Genomic DNA, 18,272 nt, shown 5'->3' with positions numbered 1-18,272 from the left:
AAATATATCAAATGGGTAATTTTTCACATAGAAAACTTACAGCTTAGCTTTCTATAATCACACAGTATAGAATGACCATTATAAAATGAAAATGTCAAGTGAACATTCTGATATGGAATTTTATGTTTGTTTGGGACATTCCACACTTGATAAAGAGCATATATAGGATGGTAATGTCTGAAATACAACTGTTTTCTTTGTAGGTAACCCAGGAAAAAAAGGACTACAAGGGCTCTTGGGAGAAACTGGACAACAAGGACGAAAGGGAGAAAAGGGTAATCAAGGATCCAAAGGTGATCTAGGTAAACCAGGGCCTCCTGGTCAGAAAGGAGAACAAGGTCGGTTTTCTTCCTGTCCAAACAGCAATAAAGGTGATGCAGGAAGCACTGGTTCTAGAAGTCCTCAAGGACTTAAGGGAGACAAAGGCGAGTGTGGAAAATCGGGTCCAAAAGGTGATGTTGGACTGCGTGGGAGTCCTGGAGAAAAGGGTCATCGAGGAGAAAGAGGGCAAACAGGTATGAGGGGACCAAAGGGATATGCAGGGCCACCAGGAGTCCGGGGGCCTCCAGGTCTTAAAGGAGATGCTGGGGTTTATGGAAAAATGGGTCATCCTGGAAAACATGGACCATCTGGACTTCCAGGACGGAAAGGAGAAAAAGGACAGAAAGGAGACTGCAAAGAAAGTGACATCACAGCTTTCTCCGTTGGTCTTCAAAAAAGAAACAGCTTCCCACCACCAGGGTCTCCAGTGAGATTTGATAAAATTTTCCTTAATGAAAATGAGGCATATAATGTGGAGTCAGGTGTGTTTGTAGCCAGTACTGGAGGCATCTACTCTTTCAGTTACCACGTGAGTGTTTCTAGCAAATCACTGAGGGGTGCACTTTTCCACAATGGTAAAAGAATTCTGCAAATGTCCAGTGTAAGACCTGTCAAACAAGCTGCATATAATGTGTGTCAGGTTTCTGGATCTATATTGATTCATCTTAATGAAGATGATAAAGTTTGGCTCCAGATTTTGAATGCATCTCAAAATGGCCTGATAGCTGATGAAACCACTGATTCTGTATTTTCAGGTTTTCTGGTATTCCCTGACTAGAAAATTTCAAAATCATATAAAATACTGTAGATGTGGTTCCTGCAGTACTTAAACATAGGAGCTGGGGGACATCTAGCACTCTGCAGGATAAGGCACATATGCTGTGATTATAAACTGCCAATTATTGACAGTTTCAACTCAGATCACAAAGACAAATTGCTCTTGTTTGTAATATGTTACATCTTTGTACATTTCACTCTATTTCATTTAACTTCAAATTCTGTTTATGGAATCTATGAATGGGTGTAATTTCTTTTTCTTCTACCTCAGCAAGGGCATTATTATCACTGTTGTGAATTGTTTATGTAGCACCAAAGTGTGTCTTGTGCATTTTACAGAAATTTAAAAGCACTGGTCCCTGCCCCAAGACGTTTACAATCACAGAATCTAGGATCAGATTCTTAAAAGATACTATACTATAATATGGACAGCAGTGGGAGAAAGGGCACAATGAGAGCTGGTCCAAATGAGTATTTTTTCTAATCAAACATTTTAGCAGAAAATTTTTATTTCCATCAAAATGTTTTAGTTTTTCAATGTAAAAGAGAAAACATTTTTGTGACATTGCCTCTGCAAAAGGGTGTGTAAAAGGAAAAAGTGTGTGTGTGAGAAAGGCAGAAAAAACAGAAAATGTTTCAGTTTGTGAAAACTGAAATTGGGTTTTCTGTCAAAAATTTAATACATTTTTGTGGGAAATTTTGAAAAAAATAAATGAAAATATTTCAAAGTTTTCTGCAGAAAACAATTAACCACCCAGCTCTACCTTAAACATCTTTTTTTTTGTTTTCTTTGTTATTTCATCTCATTGCCTATTTTCCTTTGAATTTTTTATCCTGATGGATTTACTTGTTTCTTTCCGTTTGTCCATTTAGCATCCATTTTGTTTAATTCTTTTTAACAAAATCCTGGCCTATTTTCTACAATGTTCAGATATTCACCTTTTTTTCTATTTTTTGTGCTATTTTTTTGGTCTGTCATTGTGCCTGTAAATGCAATTTTCCAATTTCATTTTTTACATTTAGGTAACAAGTGGAAGTGAAACCACCTCTAGAGGAACTTTCTGTGTCTCCTTTATTGAACTGGCTGCTGGCATTATACCAAATATACTCAAACTGTTCAAATATGTTTCCAAAATGCCACCCATAGGCCTGCTCTTGCAAACAGCTCCTCTTTGGCATAGTGGTTAGTACTGTGAATAGCCCTGATAGTTATGTTCCCTGCCTCAGACAGCAACATACATCCTGCCCTTTCCTCTCAGCCCTAAAGGCATAAATTACCCCCACAAGTCTCCTAACAGGGGTTAGGTGTGAGGTTGTAGTGGAAGAAAGAGCATCCAGAAAACCTTGTTCAAGTTCAACCAACGCCAAACACCTCTGAAAAAAAAATCTACTCGTGGAGGAAGAGGGAGAATAAGGAATTGCTAGGGGTGTCCCTTTTTCTCTCTTCCTGTCTGAAAGTCAAGGGGGGTGGACAACTTTGCATATTTAGGGCTCACAAAGAGTTGATTTTGCCTTTAGGTTTGTGTTTCCTTGCTTTTATTGGTCTGTCACAATCTTTTAACCTGATCCTGATTTCCTGATGCACCAAAAACTCTTAGGGGCTGGAAGGAAGGCAGAGTGGCCCTTAATGTTACTTTGGCATAACCTTATGTACATTATTTGATCTTTATTTAGCTGGGCAAATAAACAATAGTTTGAGTTATTTTTTCCCGCCTTGGATTCTTACTGAGCCACACAACTAGCTAAAAAAGAGAAACATTTCTTTTCATACTAGGTAAAATAAGAAAAAGTTATTTTTTCTTGTTTTGCGGTAGCCTTAGTTTTCTTCACAAAGGCTCTTTATTGGGATGTTTGGGATTAAACAGAGGTATAGGTTGAGATTTTTCAAAGATGAATAGGTGATTTAGCCACAGAACTCCTACTCATTTAAATGGGAATTGTGTTCCTAAATCTCCTAGTCAGCTTTACAAATCTCAGCTTTTCCCTGTGGAAATGCATGTGCTAGCAATGTCTGTGGGTATATACTTTAAGGCATTTCATGGCCTGCATGCCTCATTTATATCAGTTAAATGTGAATTCTAAATTATATTAATAAAGAAAGTGATTTAAGTGAAGATAAACATTCATTTACGTGCCCAGCCTTTGGGCGCTCCAAACTGTGCCTAAAATTCAATAATTACTGCTTAGCGTGAAAACAAAGACACATTCTGAGTTTTCCATCATGTGCAGTCGACTTACAGATAAAATCTCCCATTCACTGACCCACCTGAAATTCTCACAGAACCAAGTAATAGTCTTTCAGCTCCCACACAGACAGCATTCAAGTCATTTACGCAAATACCAACAAGAGATCGAAGCTGTCTTTGTAGCAAAGATAATGCTCTAACCTTACCAGGCACAAATATGGCATTACACTGGAAGCCAGGAAAGAGTAGCTTTGGTGAATACACAGGTAGCATTGTGAATGGCAATAATCTTGATTTAAAAAGTTGCACTGTTGAATAAGTTATTTTGCTTCTGAAGGGTTCTGATTTGAAACCAGCATCAGGATTTTATTACAGTACAACCAATTTGATAGCCGTTTCACGATGTGTAGCTCCTGACTGAACAGATGTGTCAAGTTCTCCAGTGTAGGCCTGATGCTGCTATCTACTACTCATATAAGCAGTCCCATTGACCCACATCCACAAAGGAATTTAGGTGCCTAAACCCTGGATTTAGGCACTGCTGAGATCTGCAAAATCTCATGCTTGGCCACTGCATAATTCTGTAGGTGCCTGAACTCACTTGGTGCCTATGTTTTTGTGGTAAAAGTTCCCTAAGCACCTATGTTTCTGCCTCTGGGCACGAACACAATGCCTCACTGGATGCCTATCTCCAGAGCCGTAAGCCCCAGCGTGATCATCAAACCAGGGAAAGATATCTTGCCTTTTGGGTCTGACCTGGTCGGGCATGCTCTGACCACATCTAGAGGATCAGGGCCATTCAAAATCCAGGTGTTGGTGTTGATCTGAGCCATTGATATTAGTGGGACTACTTGCAAAAATAAGGATTGGAAGAGCTGGTCCATGATAATTCACAGAATAGAGAGCAACTGGTGCAGCTCAGGCTGCAATAGACCAAGCAACCTCTTATGACCATTGTACTGTGCAGCCTGTTCATAATAATATGTAAAAGGCTCTGAAAGGGTTTGCTGTTCTACTATTATACATGTGATATTACAATGCTGAGTCGTTAAACAATGGAAACAATTATAACTCCTGCCTTCCTTTAGACACTGACACCGTAAGGTTATTTGCACTAAGTAGCTTTTTTTTTTTAAAGGAAGCAGAAAGAAATGAGTCATCAGCTGAACCTAGCCTTTTCCAAGACATTTAAAATACATGAGCAACTTTGGTAGCATTCAAGAAACAATTACATGTTTTGACCCAAATACTCATTGTAATTGTAATGCAGTTGATTAAACTAATGCACACAATTTCATTTCAAATTACAAGTGCAAATTACCCTTTTTGTACCAACACTGTATTTTTTTTGTATCTTTTATCATATTTTATTTGGCTTCCAGTTGTAGAATGGAACTCCATTAACACCAGTAATTTTCTTCCTTAATCCTGGAAATTTATCATTGTGGTTAATGAGAATACTTTGCAAAACAGTCTCATTTTGTTGGTTCCCTGTTATTTTTGGTCCTTCCATACAGAAGAATACAATAGAGTGCAATTAAAAAATGTTAAAACAAACAACACATTAAAAAGAAATTAAAAACTTGCCAGGTGTCGTATCTCATTCTGTCAGGGGCTGAGGTCTTCCTGCCCATTGGCTTCCATAAAAGTTGAGAATGCTCAGCATCTCTCAGGAGGCATGTGGGAGTTGGCAGGATTGGGCCCATAGTATGTTGTCAATCCTCTTCTTGTTCACTGCTGTTCGTAAGCAGAACAAGAGTCTAAAAACTGAATAGCAAAAAAAGTAGAATGTAAAGATCGCAAATTGTTGCAGACTCTGGGCCAAATTTTGCTCTATTATACTGGTGTAAATCAGTTGCCTTCAAAAGCACTTAAGTAGAGTCATTCTGGATTTACATCAGTGTTACTGTGAACAGAATATATCCCTTTACAAAGGCCTAATCCCCTGTGAAACGATGCAGCTTGTCTCCTTTGTCTCGTCAGGTTTTAAATATTTTGAATTTCAATTTAAAATATGCAGAATTGGGACTGATTAATGGATACACAAACCAATATTATTAAAAATGAACTGACCTTGTTGGGTTGAGGATCTTAGTCCTATTTTCAGCTTAGTAAGCATTAACTTTTAGTGTCGCTGTGAGTGGTTATTATTCCATGATATTGTCAGGATGTGTGGGCTAAGAGTGGGCTATAATGGATTTTACATCAAAACTCTTTTAAATCAACTGGGTGTTCTGAAAAACTGATGAATCAATATGGCCTGGTATGTTTAATAGCGTGCTGAGCTTTTTTTATTTCTGAAAGTCATAGAGTGTGAGTGTTGGGGAGAGAAAAGGTAATGTTTAAATTACAGATAGATAGAGGAAGATTACCGTTCCAGCACCTTTTATCAAAGGAGAATTGATTGTTAACTTTAAGAAGGTCTGAAACAAACTAATTCTTTCTTGTCCAATGGCCAAACTGAATTTTGAATGTACTGTAACACGGTAAATGCTGAATCATCAAATGAAATTAATTTCTGGTTTTATTTTCACCAGGATGAGGACCCCTGCAGGGTTCTAGAGCCTGGGCTCCAGCCCAAGCCCAGAAGTCTACACAGCAATGAAACATCCCACTAGCCTGATCCCCGTGAGCTTGAGTCAGCTGGCATGGGCCAGCTGCGGGATTTTCTTTGCCGTGTAGACATACCCTCTGTTCACCTGCTATGCTCTCTGGACAAAAATCCAAAGAGCTATTGCTGTAGATAAAAATTTAGACACAATATCCTGTCACCCATACTCATATTGAGTAGTTCTGTATTCCAGGGCAGCACCAATGGGCCAGATTGCAGGTCACCTCATTCCACGCTGCTGTGGATCTCAGTCACCTTTTTTGGCACCATACCAGCTAGACCTGCTGGAGACCTATTCATGTGGACTGGTGAAAGGAGGGTGCAGGCTGTTATTTTCACAGCTCTCTCTTTCTCACACACACACATGGTAAAACATAAAATACACTTTTTGGAAGGTTGCAATATAACACTAATTTATTTCTTAGAATCCAGAACCTTAACACGCAAGAAAAAAACACCATCAACACATTGAGACAAAACAGGCTGGTCCCTAACTCAGCTTCCATAACAAGACTGGCCTTGCTCTAGGCTGACTCTTTGCAGACTGACTATACAAAACCCAGATTGCACACTTCCATACTGAGCTCCCTAGCCTGCAAGCAGGACCAGGAAATCTCTTCTAAAAATGTAATTTTAACACAATTTTCAATACACCACACAGGCTTGGAGAGTAGGCAGAACATCCTCTCTGCCAGTACTGCAGATCTTTACCTGATTATGGTAATACATTTCAAGGCTATGGCCCCACTGAGGATCCCCAGGAGCCACTCACTATTCCCTGGTGTAGAGTGACTCCAATAGAAACCATGCAGCCAGAAAGTTTGTGGAGTGGACAGGTGGTGCAGAAGCAGGGGATGAGGGCTTCTGCATGGATCCCATGGGATCTGTCTGATAGGACAATGGGGAGTAATCTTCACTTGGGAATTCACATGAGAATTTACTTGTAAAAAAGTACTGTCCCACAATTTTTAATGTGGGAAGTGTCAATTTGCCCCGGTGATTGGTATTGCTCAGAGTGAATAAGCATAACAGAATTAGACCCATGGTTTGCACAATAATTGTGAAAGAGTGTGTTGTTCTGGCTGTTTAATTTCCTTTGCTAGAAGCAATGATAAAGGGGTAAAAAGAACATAAGAATGCTATACTGGTCAGATCAATGGTCCATCTAGCCCAGTATCCTGTCTTCTGATTGTGGCCAGTACCAGATGCTTCTGAGGGACTGAACAGAACAGTGCAATTATCGAGTTTTCCATGCCCTGTATTTGATGTATGCTGGTGAGGTTTTTCCTCACTGTCACCACTTTATTTCCAGAACAGGTGTCTGATCAGTAGCTCACTTTTTGGCTTTGGCAATGAGGGTAAGTGAGAACATTCAAATAAAATACGAAAATTAGCATGTAAAATTATATGAACTTTAGCTGTGTATTTATGGAAGACAGTGAATCACATGCAATCTAAACATCATGAGACAAGCAATAACCTTTGGGATCCTGGCTGTAAATTACATCTCTTATCAGTCGGACTTTTCCAGTTGAAAAGCATTGCTAAAAATTCTTGCTGCCAGAGTTTGTTTCCAACTTCGAGTCTCCTGGCCTAGTCACACTGAACCCTCCATTGTGCTAAGTCTGTCCTGTCTTTACTTAAAGGCACAGTGCTGTATAATATCACTGAGACACCACCTTTAGCTTCCCTTTTAAAATGAACAAACATGATTGGTGAACTATGCAGTTTCCAAAATTTAAAACAATGAGAGCACCAAAATGGACCTTGTGTTAAAGGAAAGGGAAACCACTCTTTATAAAGGCAGTTTTGGGTGTGGAGAAGGAAAAACAAAAAGGAATTAAACATCTTTAAACCAGTTCAAAACTAATTTTCTCTGCAAATATTCTAGGTGAATGCCAAAATGTTCAGCTCATACAATGGGAGCAGGATTGAGCCCTGAAGGTTGATAATAAAGGAAAAATGTGAGTTCTGACATGACCAAAAATACATATTTTTTACAATCGAATACTGTCTACACACTTCACTCAGTTTGACTTGACATTCAATCCCGCTCCTATTGCAATAGAGGAATTTGGTCCTAAATCAATGAAATATATTGCTATTATAATTGGTATTCTTATTTGGCAGCTTGCCAAGTGTTATTGGGGAAAATCATGAAAGAGTCTAAAGCAGGAAAATGATTATATTAGAATCATGCACTTTGCTAAAAATAGATGAAAGCTGGTTATAGAGAGAAAAGGAGTACTTGTGGCACCTTAGAGACTAACCAATTTATTTGAGCATAAGCTTTCGTGAGCTACAGCTCACTTCATCGGATGCATCCGATGAAGTGAGCTGTAGCTCACAAAAGCTTATGTTCATAAATGTGTTAGTCTCTAAGGTGCCACAAGTACTCCTTTTCTTTTTGCGGATACAGACTAACACGGCTGCTACTCTGAAACCTGTGGTTATAGAGAGAAAGTGGAAATATATGTGAATATAAGAATTGAGGAAGCTGAGGAGGGTACAAGAAGGAATCCAAAGTGAATATATTGTATATTACATTTTCCATACTTCGTTAGACCAAAAATATCTAATAATTTATCCCAGTACAGAAACACAAGTTAAATTTTTCCAAACTGCTCCAAAGTAAAATGATTCTGATGGAACATAACATATACCAAGAAACAAATGAAATTTCTTCTATCAGAATGAAAGTCAGAAGGCTCAGGGGATTAAAGGCAAAAAACAAAACAAACCAAAGTAACAGAAACATCTCACAACTCCCCATCTAAAAAACCTCTTTGAGGATAGTACTCTATGAGAAATCCAAACTAATTCCACTAAAACAAATGGTTTCAGGAATTGGAATTGATCCAAAATCAAATATAAAAGTGTTCAAGTGAATGCATTTATGGTAGTCGCCATTTGTTAATGGGAGTATACAGCGGTAGCTGAGATACACAGTTTTGCTATATACTTAACAATATATCTGCAATTACTACATGATGACAATTGGCAAATATTAACATTTAAGTGGCTTCTGCTGTAAATGACACTTTCCAAATATTACAATAGAGTGAGAGGCCCTGTTTATGACAGTTATCTATGGATCTTCTACACAATTTGGATGTTGGAAATATATTTCTGGTTTGGATATGTACAGGAAAGGGTCAAGGTGTGAAAACTATACTACCATTCCATCCCTAGAGGTGATCCCTCTTGCTAAGGGCAAAAGCACTTAACTTGGTTAGCATTTATAGAGTACTTCTCCTCTCTAAATCTCAGAGCACTTTACAAAGTAGGGTAAGTATAATTACTGTCTGTGGACACTGAGCCACAAAGAGGTGAAGTGACATGTTTAAGGTCATTCAACAAGTCTGTGGGAATGTCAGGAATAGAACCCAGGTTTCATGATTTCAGTAGCTCCTGGTTTAGCCACGAGACACTAGGAAAGAGGCTTGCCTAGACCCCACCTGTTTTGTGGTGCGTACTTCATACTCTAGAGCTGTCAATCTGACACATTTCACCAGCCCAGACTTGCCAACACATTAGGAAATGTGAGATTTTTGCCTTATTCTCACTGGCTTTCTTACACTTATGCACACTCGCTACAGTTTATTTCTTCACCTTTCCTGTAGACACTGAAAGATGGTGGGGTTAAGATAAACAAGACCATTCCCTTACTTTGCAAAACCCTACACATACCTAAGTAGAAAATCTCAGTGACTGTTAAATCCTGGGGGTGAAATCCTGGTCCCACTGAAGTGAATGATAAAATTCACACTGACTTCAATGCAGCCTGGGACTTGAGTGAGGAGCGGCATGCATCTCTCACACTGCTCATCATGAACAATCTCCAAGTGTTTCTTCCCTTCTGCTCTTCTCATCTGACCCTGGGGTGCAGCAAATAGCATGCCATAAATTCCTATCTGTCTGGAGTAGCATAAAGGATTGTGTAAGCATCTTCTGAAAAGCATTGCTTTGCAAGGAGAGTCCTTTATGCTCGGCAGGCTGGTAGTAGGGGCCTGGAGAGTCGCCAGGAAAGGGCCAGGTGAAGAGCAGCGTCCCAGCCTGCGGGCAACATTTGCATTTCCTCAAATTTCAGTGTCATTCTAGTTACTTTGAGGAGAATTCACCAATCTCACTTTCTCTCTGTCACAGTGGCCCATCTCATTGGTTACAATAAAAGTAATTAAAGAAATAAAACAGATTACTGCCTGATTGAGAATAAGATTGGCTTTTCCAATGTGCCATCCTGGGCGGGTATTCCTGATAAAGGGAACATTCATAAGGTAGGAGATAACAAACATTGCTTCACTTTATCTTCAGTATGGCTTTTGCAATGAAATTATGGAGTTTAAAAGGTGCTATTAGTATAATTTAACCTCAAAAAATCCGAGTGTATTTAATGAATGTGTAATTGTAAGAAGACTGTTCTATTCCCCCACCCCAGAATAAAAGCGCAAAATGTTATTCAAACAATAAAGAAACACAGCCATCTGCCCATTATTTAAAGTCTTTTGGTTGTGGATAAACTTCTGTTGTGAACTAGAATATCTGAATTCAGTTATTCAGGGACAAAAACAAAAGTACAGTTGCATTACGAGTATACAGCTGTGAGATATATGCTAACATTTCATGGACATTTAGACCCAATAAAGGATAGATGTGCTAAACTTGACATCATTACAGCGAAGAATAATTGCTCTCAGTTTGGGTCTATTGTGAAATATAAACGTCAAGTGAGTATATTAGAGTGAATTATTTTAGAGCAATTGGAAAGAAATCTAATATAATGAAAAACGAACAATTTCACATTTATTAAAAAGTATTTACATATATTAACATCTTTATTTTAGTAACACCTTTGCCCACTGTAATACAGGGTTCAGCAGTCTAATTATCAGCCCTATTTTCAAGGGTATAAAACTCAGACTTTAAAATTCACCACTAGCTGAAACATATACAAGCTCAGAGCATCTAGGCAATTTATTTTATTTGTATTCATTTTATGATAGATTATCATGTAAATCCATTCATTTGAATTTGGCCACTTAAATGTACAGTAGCTCTGTTTTTAGAAATAGTCACAGAAACTCTTTGTGCCTGTCAAACTCTCAAATGATTTTGATTTGAAAAATTACATTTTTTTTCTAAAGATAATTAGGCTACAATTTGGCAACTTGGCATAATTAAGCTATTTTGGCAATGAATTAAATATATTTCATGCCATTCAGATTTTTAAATAAGAAATAAAAATAAAACACAACTACTTCTAACATTTAATAGGAAAGCAGAAATTGCCATAGTGGATCAGCCTCATGGTCCAGCTAGCCCCGTATCCTGGCTCCGACAGTGGACAGAACCAGCTGCTTCAGAGGAAGGTGCAGGAAATTCTGCTTTAAGCAATTATGGAAAACCCCCCATCTAAGTTAAAGTTTCCTCCTAATGTCCAATAGCTAGAAGTTGGCTTTGTGCTGAAACATGAAGGTTTATATACCTTCTGACACTCTACGGGGTAAAAATCTGCCCTAATTGAAATCAATGGGAGTTTTGCCATTGGTTTCAGGGGGCCAGGATTTCATGCTAGGTGTTTTTAATATTTATTATAATAGCTCTTGCTCTTCGTGTTATAATAACTACATTAAAAGTCATCCAATGTCTAACTTGAAAAAAAGTCATGGAATTAAAAATTAAAATAAATGCTTTATGCTTTATGCACATTGTAGCCTTTGTGTTCCCAAACTCATGCCTAAGAGACAGACAGTCAGCAAGTGACATGGTATTTCTTCACTTTTGTGGGATGAAGATAGGCCCTGCAGATATTATTTTGCATATTTTATTTATGATCCTATAATGTGCACGGAAATGAACTGACAATTCAGATACTACTGTATTGTTCTGCTTGCTAGCTCCTAGGTGTAACCTGACAGTGCAAATGCTATTGTTCTGCTGTTCTGGTTGCAGGTTTGTAGCAATTGTAAGTTATGGGTTTTCCAAAGCATCCTGCCAGGTGTTTAAATTGACGTTCTGCTCTAATGAACCACACAAGCCCTTACTTTGCTAATTGCCTGAGTTACAGTGCTCTGTACAAAGCCATGGATTGTTCTTAGACATTTGGAGTATAAAGGAGCAAGGATATCCTGAAAAAGGAAGTGGCTGATGACCTTTCACATCTTGCATTAATCTGTTGCTAACATCTTAGAAACAGTCGCCCTCTGTTCTGTTCTTGGCTGGTGCTGAACCTGCTGCTTTGAGGTAAATGTATTATTATCAGCTTCTTGGCTCAAAAGCCACTCACCGCATTGTGACTAGATGGGCACTAAGAGATACTTATGCTCTGCAGTTCTAGGTTATTTCCCCTGGGATGATCAGAGCAAGTTTTGAAACAGTAACTATGGGACGGGAGCTGCAGAGTGCCTTCTGTAAGGTGAAGAGTGGTCCCAAGTTGTGCTGAAGTTATGTCAGTTTTAGGGTACCTTGTCAGATCAGGTCACACTCGCACATTAGACAGTGACTGCCCCTTGAGGTATGCATGCTAGCCTTGGTTGCATGATCAGACAATATGAAATTTACTCACTGCACCAAATAAACATTCTGAGCATTTCATTATCTAATCTGTTTTCTCTTTTTAGACAACACTCAGGGAAGTAAGGGTGGAGTAAACAGATTACTGCCCTTCTGGAAGAAATGGGAACCAAGGAAGGAACAAAAAGAAAAGGAGTACTTGTGGCACCTTAGAGACTAACAAATTTATTTGAGCATAAGCTTTCGTGGGCTACAGAGTCTGATTCACAATTCCTTCCTTGGCTGCTTCTGGGACAGTACAGCTACACACTAGTCCTTAGAGTGAGACCCAAAGTCTCTTTCTTGCCCTTAATATAATATTGAAGTGTAATTGGCCTAGGGTTTCTGCATGAATTGCATCACGTAGGCCAGAAGCTCCTAAATTGGGTTTTTGGATGAAATGATTTTTTTTCATAAAACGTGTCTGCTTTCTGCAGATTTTTTTTTTGTCAGAAACCAAACACCTAAAAATGGAAAGAGTCTGTCTGAAAACCAAGATTTAGAGATGCTGCTGCCATGCTTTATGGCAATTTCAGTTCAGTTGCTTCCTGTCTCCATTGTTCTGTATGAGCCAGATTCTTCAGTTGAACTGCAGGCCCTGTGATGCACTGTGGACATGTACTCCCATGATGCAGTGCATCCCCGCCCCAGAGGGGGCCGTTGGTGTGAATCATGGTCATTGTAGTCTGACCGGGGAGCCCAGCCTCTAGAAGAGAATGGGTAAGGTACCATACAGCATTTTATATTGAAATATTTTGGTTTTCAGCTGAAGTATTCAGTGTTCAAATATCTGCTGAAAATTATAATTTTCCATGGAAAATTTAGATGAAAATGAATTTTGTTTTTGTTTTCATCAGAATTTTCTGTAGACAGAACTCATTCGATTGAGGACAGCAAAAAATATGTCAATGCTTTCCTAGTGTTAGCTTTCAGTGTAAGGAACTGCTGTAGTTGCCACTGCAATGTTATGAAATTAGTTAGCAAAAGGGGAGATAGTCTTCATATTAACCAGCTGGATGTGAGGTAGTCAACACAATCGTTGAAAGGAAGGAAAGAGGGAGTCCACAAGACCATCCCTCTTTTGAAATGTGGTCCACACTATGAAAATGTTTGCAACCCCCCTATTTAGGCTCCCCTTCTTTGCTTAAGCAATTAGCCATATGAAAGATAAGGAAACCAAGATGAAAATTTAGACCAAGATGGAGTATGTAATTGGAAAATCTTACCTTCTTTGAAACATTTACTTCAGACCGCTTGGAATACTTAGGGTGTAATTTTGTTTCCACTTATTCCTTTAAAGCAAAGCCTTTCAAAGCAGGTAATTGTGCTTGACTCTGAAGTCATTATTGAATTCTCTCTAATCATTTCAGTAAATCACACACTTCAGAATTTGGCTTTTCTGTATTTTTGGAGCCACCCTGCATGGTCTTGATCATTCATCCCTTGCACCAGATGTTTCTCAAGCTTTATAAGAAATATTGCAGTGTTATTAGGTCGAGGAAAAGCTGCAGAGAGAAATGGGGCTCAAGCCCATTGTTTCTCTCCACTTGGGAAGGGGTTTATGGGTTAGATCTTGAAAAACCCCAATGACAAGAACAGTCCCATTGGAATCCCAGGAAAATCCCAACTGAAATCAGAGGGACTACTCAAACGATTGTGTTTTGCAGAATCTGACTCGATGTTTGGAGGAAGGGAGTACCCATGAGTCCTTTGTAAATATGTGGATTTATCTTCTACAGACAAAAAGCCAAGGGGCAATTTCTGCTCTCATGTATACTCATACACTCCACATTGAAGTCACTGGGGCACTAGTGTAACTGAGAAGAGAATTGGTCCCAAGTGCTTAGATAACACAAAAGCAGAGTTCTTGGGTGTCTGCTTCCTTCTCCATTTGCCTTTCCCATCTTGGTTATCTGAAGGAGGCTGTTTTATCCAGCAACCTGCAGAGATACAGAAGCCCCTATGAATGCAATAGCTTTAGTACACTTATTCAAAACAAAAAACATTTGCCATTCGAGTTAAAAGAGTAAAATGTATTTATTCATCTAGGAGAGTCAGCATTTCAGGGGTAAGTCACAATTTCAGATCCACCTGAGCTTTTGCATATATTTCCTCCTCTCCTCTTGCAGCTTCCTAGCTACTGCTTGCTAGTATCTCTCCTTTTCCTTTACAGGGAGCTGGGGCGCAGCTACCTCCAGCTGTGATGAAATATCTGTCAGGCTTCAGCTTCTTGCTCTGAAACCACTACTACCAACTCCTTCTTGCCTCCAAGGTTTTCTCCACAATGAGGGCTAGAAAACATACTTAAAAAGCCAAAATTTTCATGCCATCTCTTGATACCAGGAACTGGGATTCTATGACAGACACCAAACGTTGGCAGAGTTGGCAACACTGGTAGCCATGGTCACACTTAGAGGGCCTGGTTCTGTACCACATTATGCCAGCTTTATGCCACTTGACATCTGGGGGGAAGTTGCTACTGGAACGTGCTAGCCACAGACAATATTTCTTGTTTTAAATATAGAATGTCTCATTCCGGTTGAATCTTTTGAAACAGCATTAGATTTGTTAGTGTGATCACTCTAGATTTCAAGCAGAAAGGACTGGTTTTGCTAGTTTCAAATTACTGATACTTCACTGTGTTCTAATTGCTTCAGTTAGGTTGCTAAGCAGAAGAATAGTGAGATGTAAAAACCTTCAATAAACTTTCTTTTCAAATTAGAGATGGCATAGAAAGTATCTAACAGGATGTCAAATATTCCCCCCTCTAACTTTGTTTGTGGCATTTATGCTTTCTTCATGTGTTACAAAGATAAGTCTTGCATTAGGACAAAGCCTACATCATAGAATCATAGAATATCAGGGTTGGAAGGGACCCCAGAAGGTCATCTAGTCCAACCCCCTGCTCGAAGCAGGACCAATTCACAGTTAAATCATCCCAGCCAGGGCTTTGTCAAGCCTGACCTTAAAAACCTCTAAGGAAGGAGATTCTACCACCTCCCTAGGTAACGCATTCCAGTGTTTCACCACCCTCATAGTGAAAAAGTTTTTCCTAATATCCAATCTAAACCATCTTCCCAGTGTGTCCCACTTGAAACCTCTGAGATTTCTGGAACTATTGCTGAGAGCTGGGCACCTAGCAGTATTGTCTTTTTGTGTCTCTTTACAACAGGAATGTATCTACTCATTATAAAATGCAGGGTCGCACAGCAGGAACTCTTAACTTCTTTTACTTTCCACACCACTTAATGCCAATCTGATAAGTTGGCCTAGGTAGAGGGCCTCTGTAGCTGCATAGGGCCCGCACTGAAATCAATGGGGCTCTGTACAGATACAGGGGTGTCTCCTCATAGATCAACTAACAAGATCAGGGCCGTGAGCTGTTTTTAATTAAGAAGAAACCTGCCTATCTGACAAAAATTTTACTTTTGCTCCTTTACTCTTTGCTGTTTATATGTCAAGCTTCTTCTCTTGGATTTAAAAAGAAAAGGCTCACAGGGAGAAGTGCAGGAAAAGCAATAACGAATGCAAAACAAATGAACCTTACAGGGAAATTGCTACTACCAGTAACCTGGTGCAATGCTTTATAATTGCATTAATCTTTTCTTACAGCAACAAAAATGTGGCGTTTACCTGGGCACAGTGCCACCTTCATTATACTGATTGCTGCTGCTGTTCGCACAGAGGCGAAAGCTACCCTGGCTGAAAAGTTTACTAAGATAAAGTCTCCAGAGATAGAGGTCACTGATGGCTTTGACACATCCATTGTGCCACCCACTGAAGAAAGTCCGTTCACAGAAATATCGGAAACAAGCGAAATGCCGGTGGAGTTATCCACGCTCAACTCGGCTTTCAGAACGGCCACCACTCTGTTTCCCTTTGAAAACTTTACTCTTGACACAGCCGATTTCTTTTTTAATTGCTGTGATTGCTGTACCCCTGTGTCAGGTGAGAAAGGGGAACCAGGAGAGCATGGACTGCCAGGTAGGGGAAAGCAATTATTATCATTATTAATTTCTCAAGAGGCAGTGTCAGCTGTAGCATATGAACTAAGAGAAAAGTGGCAATGATTCTCCAATTTTATTAAGTCTTGAATAAATTCTCTTGCAGGCCAGATCATCATGCTATGGTGATTTACACCAGCTGAGGATTGGACATAATGGATTCATATTACATATAATATCAGATAAAAATCTAATTATTCTTAAATGCTACATTAAAACAATGCTAACTTAGGGCCCAAATCTGTAAGTCCCTCACATGTGGAACTCCAATTAAAATCAGTGTTCTGCATGTAGAGGTCTTACAGGACTCAGGTTTACACACAAAATTAAGGAGAATCAGAGTTACTGTTACACACAAACTCCTGGACAATACTCCATCTTCCTCTGCCTCTCTCTCCCTTTGTATTGTAGAAATCCCAGAAAACTGTGCAATATTACATTTCATTTATGTTGTTGTTACAGAGAGAAGGGTATGATTATTGTGTTCTATTATTTTTTTTTAACTGAGTGTTAATAGATCAGCTGGCACCAGGCAACCCACAGAAGAAAACAATGTCCTTGCACTGAGGGTATCTTACAATCTGTAACAGACAGACTATACAAAAAGTCCACTAAGACAAAGGACTGTTGTACTTACATCATTCTTATTGCTTTATAATTGAATTATACCTGGGATTTGAAAAGAGAAAGAGTGGCCATTTGGAGAAGGATAGATCACCCCAAAAAGCTTTAACCTTCCCCACAGTTTTAATTTTCCTTATTTCCCTGGTTTGCCAGACACTTAGAGCATAGAAATTAAAAATAGAGAAAACCTGATAGTCTACCCAATCCCTCCACCAGCCAATGCAATATTTTCTTCCATGCTGTCTGCAGTCTGATTTTATGTCTTCCAAGCAGTGAGACTTTTACTACCTCTCTTAGGAGACTACTCAACAGAGAAATATGATTTAGTAGCTAGGAATATGTTCCCAATATTCAGTCTCAATTTCCCTTTGCTCATGTTGATCCCTTTAGTCCTTGTCATATCCTCTTGGAACCCCACAGACATTTCCTCTCCCTGCACTTTTGTGTTTACTGTCTTCTAATAGTTGCAGATTGTTTTTCATATTCCCTTTAGCATGGTTTTGTGACCCTTCATGCTACCTGAAAGTAGTTTTCTGTTTTTCTACAGGGTTATATAATAATTAATAATAAAATCCCTGACCCTTTCTTGGAAACAGGGAAGTTCAATGCAAAAGACAATAAAGGCTCCAAATTTTAAATATGATTAATTTGCTCAACAGAGTCTCTATAAATACCCTATAAATATTTTTATAAGAGCTATATATTTTGTAACCTAATATATTATATATTATGTAATGTTACTTTTTATTATTAAAATACACACCCAGATAGGGCCTGATTCTGACACCTTTACATTGAGCAGGACCTTAATCTGCAAGTATTCATGTTTCTTTTAATGGAACTACTTTTGGAGAGAGATACTTTTCATCGGAGTAAAGGTGGTAGAACCACACCTAGAGCTTTTAAATATACTGTATTCAAGGGACTCTAGTCTCCCATTGTTAATAAGGGACAACATTGTATTAGCTATAGAGGGAGTTCTATGCATACATCTCCTGAGCACGGATGGAAGAAGAGCTCATGTCAAGTTGTTTGTATTGTGACAATGAACAGGGCCAGATGTGCACTAGCTATCCCTGTTTTTTAAAGCTTAATTAAATTAAACCACCGAGTATCTTGCTTGCTTGTTTTTCTGACGTTTCTCACAATATGTGGATCTGATCTGCCCGATTACCATACTTGCATTTGCAGATTAAA

At 38.9% G+C, this 18,272-nt stretch overlaps 1 protein-coding gene across 1 annotated transcript in view; it reads left to right on the top strand.

Annotated features, from left to right (window-relative positions):
- Window positions 1–18,272, top strand: part of OTOL1 (otolin 1) — a 28,629-nt gene that overhangs the window by 3,345 nt on the left and 7,012 nt on the right. Inside the window, exons 2-4 of the mRNA XM_073358884.2 lie at window positions 204–1,084; window positions 2,122–2,281; window positions 16,060–16,431. Coding sequence (XP_073214985.2) covers window positions 204–1,084; window positions 2,122–2,281; window positions 16,060–16,431 — 1,413 coding nt within the window. The remainder of the gene's footprint in view (window positions 1–203; window positions 1,085–2,121; window positions 2,282–16,059; window positions 16,432–18,272) is intronic.

This window comes from Lepidochelys kempii, chromosome 9 (genome assembly GCF_965140285.1).
Source record: "Lepidochelys kempii isolate rLepKem1 chromosome 9, rLepKem1.hap1, whole genome shotgun sequence".
Lineage (NCBI taxonomy): Eukaryota > Metazoa > Chordata > Testudines > Cheloniidae > Lepidochelys > Lepidochelys kempii.
The sequence above is the reverse complement of the archived record's forward strand: the minus strand, read 5'-3'. Positions and strand labels throughout refer to the sequence as shown.